Source organism: Cupressus sempervirens, chromosome 2 (assembly GCF_028749045.1).
Source record: "Cupressus sempervirens isolate cs-2001-9-10 chromosome 2, ASM2874904v1, whole genome shotgun sequence".
NCBI classification, from domain to species: Eukaryota; Viridiplantae; Streptophyta; class Pinopsida; order Cupressales; family Cupressaceae; genus Cupressus; species Cupressus sempervirens.
In genome coordinates this window covers 680,162,531-680,169,694 of record NC_143119.1, presented here as the reverse complement: position 1 = coordinate 680,169,694, position 7,164 = coordinate 680,162,531, and the positions used below count along the sequence as shown (strand labels likewise).

General features: G+C 31.1%; 1 protein-coding gene across 1 annotated transcript; it reads left to right on the top strand.

Annotated features, from left to right (window-relative positions):
• The first annotated feature begins 4,565 nt into the window (after nt 1–4,565).
• Nucleotides 4,566–6,834, top strand: LOC149575187 (taxane 9-alpha-oxidase-like). The gene is made up of 3 exons (XM_089812177.1): nt 4,566–4,953; nt 5,810–6,131; nt 6,458–6,834. The coding sequence occupies exons 1-3, from the start codon at nt 4,583–4,585 to the stop codon at nt 6,707–6,709; spliced, it is 945 nt and encodes a 314-aa protein (XP_089668303.1). The 5' UTR covers nt 4,566–4,582; the 3' UTR covers nt 6,710–6,834.
• Nucleotides 6,835–7,164: the final 330 nt, after the last annotated feature.

Here is a 7,164-nt window from a genome sequence, read left to right as displayed (position 1 = left end):
GTATGATATAATGTGTAGAAATAAGAATAATATTTGCATATGAAGAAGGTATTGATATATTTTGAGAAAAGTGAAAGCGAGTCAGTAGAAAAATAAAAGGGAATACAACAAGGTCAACATAGGAGTAGAAAAGTTATACCTATCACATCAGGTGATCAATGCAACGAGGATCTTATCAGCAAATAGTTGTAGGCAGATCCACTACTTCATCGTAACAGGTGAATCAATTCATAAATCCTTTAACTGGGTGGACCTAACAGTCTATTTGTAAATCTCCTAACAGAGTGCATACTTCACTGTATGTTTGTAAATCCTCTAACAGGGTGGATCTAGCAGTCCTACTTGCTCCTAATAGGGCAGATCACCAGAAGTGATCATTGTAAGCCTTAACATGCCAACTTTATACTGTAGTATTGAAGTTTTGTGGGTATCATCCCCACCCCAGTTTTACTTTCTATTTGGAAGGTTTTTGGGTCGCTAAATCTCTGTGTACATGTGCAATGAATGTTTGTTTCTTTAGTTATGCAGTAGTTTAGATGAATGAATGGTGAATGGATAAAATGTTGAATAGGATAAAATTTTTATAAGTTACTAATTCACCCCTCCCCTCTCAATAACCTACCTTATCTTGAATATTTCCAATAGCTAAGAGAAAAATGACACACAAAATGGTCATAGCATAGGATGGATAAATAGGTTGGTCATGGTCATTACCATCCTAGTCACCATTGCAATTTCTATTGTCTATGCCCTCTACAAACTCTCTTCCTTTAGAAACCCTAGCAGTTCTCTTCCCGCTCTGGCTTTCCATCCACTATTTTTTCTTTTATGTTTGTGCAAGTATATAAGATCTCATTTAATCAAACTTATTAGTTGAACAAAAACATATTTCTTTATGTGTTGTTTCATTTTCCAAAGTGTGAACTAAACATAGAATACTTTTAGTTATGCTTTCATAAAAGACCAAGAAAATAATTCGTTTGTGCCTAAAATTGTGAACTCTTTTGAAAATTTTCATTTTTAATATATAAACATAATTAGTATGACTTGTAGAAGCATCATGATTATTAAATTAAATAGGTTCCTTTTACTTTTTTATTTAATATTTATATTTAATATACATCTAGAAGAACACATTTTATAATAAATTAATTATTTGTCAACCTATTCATACGCACATCAAATTGGCATTTACATATGTCATAAATATTAACATTTAAGTTACATGATTTTAATATAATATTATTTATGAATAAATTTTACTATAAATATTACATATATGAAATGTGCAACACATATTTATTAATTATTAATTACAATCAAAATTATTTATAAACATTTTGTTTCTTATATAATAGTCACATATTAAAATCAAATAATAACCATTACTAGACATTTATTATTATCTTTTGGATAAATAATCTTAATTCTTAAGATAGATGGCCACCTCTCATTAAATCAAACCAATTTAATCTCTATGATTAAATGTTACTGAGTAACTATAGTATTAAAAAATAATAATTAAAAAATAAAGCTTCCAAATTAGAACCATAAAATAAGAATTGGTAAATTTAAAAATAAAAAACTGAATACTCATTACTCCTACCATTACGTTGTAAGAGATTAGGTACTTGGCAGCTAAATCATACAAAAAGAGAAGTCTACGTGTTTATTATTTTTTCTTAGCATGTAATCTAATTTAACTGGTAGCAACTCCTCTGTTTTTTCTAACAACATTATGTTCAACGGCCGGCAACATAAATGCCATTTCCCAGTCAATGAGGTGGGGCTGGTTAGCCATTCCTTCTTAATTTCCTTTGATTGTGAACTGGATGCCACTTTTGTCTTCTTATTTTTCGCCCTGCTGAAGTCAAATTTTTTGCCTTCTTGATCAGAGCGCCGCTTTAAAAAACCTAAAAGATTGCTGAAAAACATTGATATTTCATGGTTCCACAAACTGTTTAGTTAGTTAGTTTGTGTTTTATTTTTTTGTTTTCTATTTGAACAGGAAATTTTTTGTATGGTTAATGGATCCTTGTTCTATTTTGTTGAAGTTGAAAGGTTTTTAATGAGTCCACTACTAATCAAGTTTGGCTTTGGGCAAATTTGAGAGAATAGATACTCCTCACTCTCAGTCTCAAAGCTTGTACTACTTGTCGAATGCCAGTGGCTAACTAGCTGACATAATGACCTTTGTTATCAATTTTTTAAATAAATAAAAATGCAGAAATCATTGTTAAATAATTTTGGAAAAAAATGGAAAAAAAATTATTTATGCTGAGAATCGGTCGGCTGCATAGACGCTTCCCTTGTCGAATAGCTAAAATAGTTTCACAAGTGATCTCCATATAAAAAATAGATTAAAATGAGCACAGATTGAATGGAATGGTATATCAAACAACTGAAAAATGTTATTGTTCTGCTTAACTAGTGGATGTAGTCATTTGTGATGAGTCACTACAAATCTCTCATTTATTAGTATTGTTTCTCACATCTTTAATTTTGTTTCTGATTGATCCTTTATTTTAAATTATATTGAGATTGACATTCAAATTCTTATTATATATTGTTATTGAAATAAGACAATTTAGTCTTTTTCTTGCATGTTAAACATCAATCTAGTAATGAATGACAATGCCTATTTATATAAGTAAACCTATTTCTAAAGTTGTCTCAAATTATATTTAATTATTAGATATCAATTGTGAACTTTTTGAGTGAAACTTGTCAATCTATAGCCTAAAGGTAGTGTTTTACATGAGCTCCTCTTTAATGAGAATCTATGATCCACTTAGCACACATTTTGTCTGGGTGATAATCAAAGAGTGTCAAGTCAAACTCATGGGCTCATTGTTCATAAGTAGTGGTATGCATGAATAGATCTCTCATTAGAGTGAACGATCTAATTAGCATTCACTATATCTAGGTATCATTACAATGAGAAAACAATGCGATTTATCAAGAGGTCACTTATCTCACTACTACAATTGAAATTCATTTGCCAATAAAGTCTCCTCTATATTACTTCTTATCTTGTTCATTAATGAAACTTCACCAAAAATATACCTACTACACATTCTTTGTCACTTACAAAACCATTTATAAATATTACACTTTATAAGGTCTTACCTCATAAATTGATAAGTAGTCACCTTTTTGAAGGAAAAAATAATAGCAAAGTTATTATGCCAAGATTTTGAATCAATTGTGTGAATTTATTTGCTCAACATTTCAAATCAAAATGCATGACCCATCATCAGGAAATAAACATAGCCAACAAAAGAAAACAATCGATCATGAAGTTTGATTTGAAACATTAAGAAACTTAATTCACATAGTTGGTTCGAGAAGCTTTGCATATTAACATCGATTCTTGTCTTGGATATCTTGTTTCTTGATTATAGATCATAAAGTTTAGCCCAACATGTCGAACAAATAAATTCACACAAATGATTCCAAAAACTTTATATTAATGTCATAGATTATGGAAATCGTACATCTACAATAACAAAAGTTGTTGATTATGAGCAAGAAACAAAATACAAGATACAAGATAGAGAAGGAGAAAACTAATATATGCAATGTCATTGGGTTTTCTTTGTATGATTTTTACACTATTCTATTTTACTTGATCTACATGACAAAATTGTATTTTTATGATGGGTCATAGAGTTTGGCTTGACACTTTAGTCAAATAATTCCACATAGCTGATTTGAAAAACTTTATAGTAATATTGTGGACTATGGAAATCATATGCCTACATAGCAAAAGTTGTTGATTTCCTAATCAAAATGCAAAATTGAAGATCCAAGATGGAGAAGGAATTTTTTAAAAATATATAATGTTCTTCTTGATTCTATTGTGTTCAGGCTAAAAATTTGTAAACAATTGAATTCAAAAACAAGAACATTATTCTTATAGTTAATGAAAATCAGATAACTTTAAAACCTGTTGGCTTAAACATCACTCACAAAGGCTTGATTCCTAAGCTAAATGTATTAAATAACCAAAGTTCAATCACTTTTTTCCAAGCTTAATTTTATGCTTAATGTGTAATGTTTAAAGAAAGCCAAACGTTATATAAATGTGTGATGTTTAAAGATAGCCAAACATTATATAAATGTGTGATGTTTAAATATAATTACATAAAGATGCCATGGATTTTTCTTTATTGAAATTCCATACTTATCTGCTGTAGTATTCACTGTCCATAGATCCCATATACTATTTGACTCTGTGGCATTCATTAAAAACTCATTTATTTAATATTGATTAGGAGTAGGTCTATCCATATTTTAATTCTATTATGACAGGCCCCCATGTGGGCATTGAAAGAGGTTAAGAGTATCTGTTGGAGAGCCGTGGAAATTAGGGAACACACAAAAGAAAGTCTAGAAGACAATGATTTTTGCATTAATTTTATAAATCTAGAATGGCGACTTTTAAATCTTTGATTTCACACGTAATGCATTATAGATTTCTTGAAACCCAGTTGACTTTTAGTAGCACTCAGACCCAAATGATTCTTATAAAAGATAGAACTGAATTCAATCTATGTGCACTAAGCAAAAAGAGATCACCATGGAAAATAATGGAGGCAAAGCAGAGGTTGAGGATATTCCCGAATTAGATCTCTCGCACTCACTAGATGATGAGTTTCTACATGCTGTCCGAAAGGGTTGTCAAGAAATTGGGTGTTTTCGTATTGTAAACCATGGAATTTCCCAAGATCTAATCAGCAAAGCAGACTTGGTATCCAGAGAAGTGTTCAAGCTTCCATTAGAGACGAAAAAGAAAAACGTCTCTGCCAATCCTTTCATGGGTTATGTGGGTGGGATTCCTGAGGCCCCCTTTTACGAAAGCTTAGGGATAGAGCTCGCTGGGGCTCCAGATCGGGAGGCTGTCAGGAACTTTTCTCATATCATGTGGCCTCAGGGCAACCAGTTTTTCAGGTAGGAGCTCTCACTCTCTCTTTTTCATTAGTGGGTATCAAAGTTTATTTTATGATTTTGTTGTTTGGATTCAATTTTAGAGTTATCAAGCTAAAGGTGTATCATTTCGACACCGATTCACAAGAACCCATCTTTTATAAGAATGGATGGTATTCTTAGTGCTTGTTGCATCTATGAAATGATATATACCAATTCACAAGAACCCATCTTTTATAAGAATGAATGGTATTCTTAGTGCTTGTTGCGTCTATGAAATGTTAGTCACTAGTAAATATAGTTGGAAACTTCGAAATGATAAACTAAAATTAGTTTTTTCTTTCACACGCATCTTTATTAAAGTTACGTTTTACTTCATTGTTTAGCAATGGGTAACATAGTTTGGATGCAATGAGTCGTTCAGTCAAATTCATTGATCTATATTTTCTAAGTAGTGACTTACAAGGATCCTTCTCTCATGAGTATTTTCTAAATAGTGATTCACAAGAACCCCTCTCTCATGAGAATGAATGACCCACATTGCATCTAGACAAAGCGAACATCCAAAAAATGCATTGTGTGTGCTATGTGGGTCTACTATGTGTACCATTCATTTTCATGAGAGATAGATTTTTATGAATCACTATCATGCATTCTGTCGAAAGATGCATAGATTTTTGTTAATCATTACTCTTTAACATGTGTTAAAATATTTGATTTGAAAACCACACAATAATAAGTCTACTAGCCATGAAACATATATTATATATTAGTAAATTTGACTCAAAAACTATGCATAAAAGATTATAATTTTACTCTCCTGAAAACCATGTCACTAATTATTATCTTTTCTTTTTCATCTCTAATGCGTTGTTATCAGCGAAACCATGGAAGAATTCACTTGTCAGATGATGGAGATGTCAAAAAAACTGCACCAAGTAATTCTTGCGAGCTTGGGAGTGAGCAAATATTATGAAACTGACTTTGACCATGGGAATGCTCTCTTCCGTATGAATATGTATGAAGTGCCATCTGAGCTATCATGTGAATCATATGGTCTTGGACCTCACACAGATGGGACTTGTATTAGTATTCTTTATGGAGATGGGTCTAGCGGCCTCCAAGTTTTGAAGGCGGGGAATTGGGTTGACGTGAAACCCATCCCTAATACTTTTGTGGCCATGGCAGGCGATACCTTTCAGGTAAGTCATTATAAATTATCCCTTCCATTAGGATCTGATCCATCGATCTAAGATGTTATGGTAGAGTGGCTAGTTTTATTTATTTGGTTGTAGAAGTCTCTAACACAATATCATTTAGGTATCTATAAGACTTTGTGATTAAATCAAATGTCTTTAAGTAGATTCTATTTTTAGCTTTCCTTAACATATTTTTTTGAACTTTGATCAACCTAGATTTTATCAATCTACATAATTTGTATTCCTCTTATTTGTTTCTACATATTGTTACATTCCCTCCAGATATCTGATTTTTGAAGTTAATAATTTTATAATGTGTGGAAACGCAGGCATGGAGTAATGGAATGATTCGTAGTACAAAACATCGAGTCATGGTGAAAAAACAACAATTTCGTTTATCTCTAGGTTTGTTTGGCATTTTCCCAAATGAGATGATAATAAAGACACCTCTAGAACTTATTAATGATGATCATCCACAACGTTACAAGTCATATAGATTTGGAGATATGGTTACATATAGAGCGGGAGAGGGAAGGCTCTTAGAAGAACCTCTAGAGGCATTTGTTGGCATTTCTATATAGTAGAGGTAGAGGATCCCTTAGCTTGTCATTTTGTTTTCAAACTTTTGGTATTAGCTTAATTTTCAAAGCAACCGAACATTGCAATTTTAAAATACGACACATTTAAATACTAAATAGTTCTTGTTTCTCTTATTGTTTATTTCTATGAATAAACAATAAACCCTATATTTTGATTGCATTCACTAAGTAAATTCATAAAAATAATTAGTATTAGGGCTTTACTTCAAAGTATCAATGTATTCATACATCATAACATTGTATTAAAAGTTAAATATATATATTTCTTCTCAATAATAAGTAATAAAAATTAAACTTGAATTTTATTACATGTACTTTAAGCTAATGTGTTAAGTTAGCTCAAAATAGAATGTTATGTTGTGTCTATGTATATAGAGGTATGTGTGGAATGAATGTGAACAATTTATATTCCATGCAAATTATATGTTTCAATTTTA

Coding starts and splice junctions, on each gene's coding strand:
- LOC149575187 (XM_089812177.1), top strand. CDS start 4,583: ATGGAAAATAATGGAGGCAAAGCAGAGGTTGAGGATATTCCCGAATTA. Junction 4,954..5,809: donor CAGGGCAACCAGTTTTTCAG/GTAGGAGCTCTC, acceptor CGTTGTTATCAG/CGAAACCATGGAAGAATTCA. Junction 6,132..6,457: donor TGGCAGGCGATACCTTTCAG/GTAAGTCATTAT, acceptor GTGGAAACGCAG/GCATGGAGTAATGGAATGAT.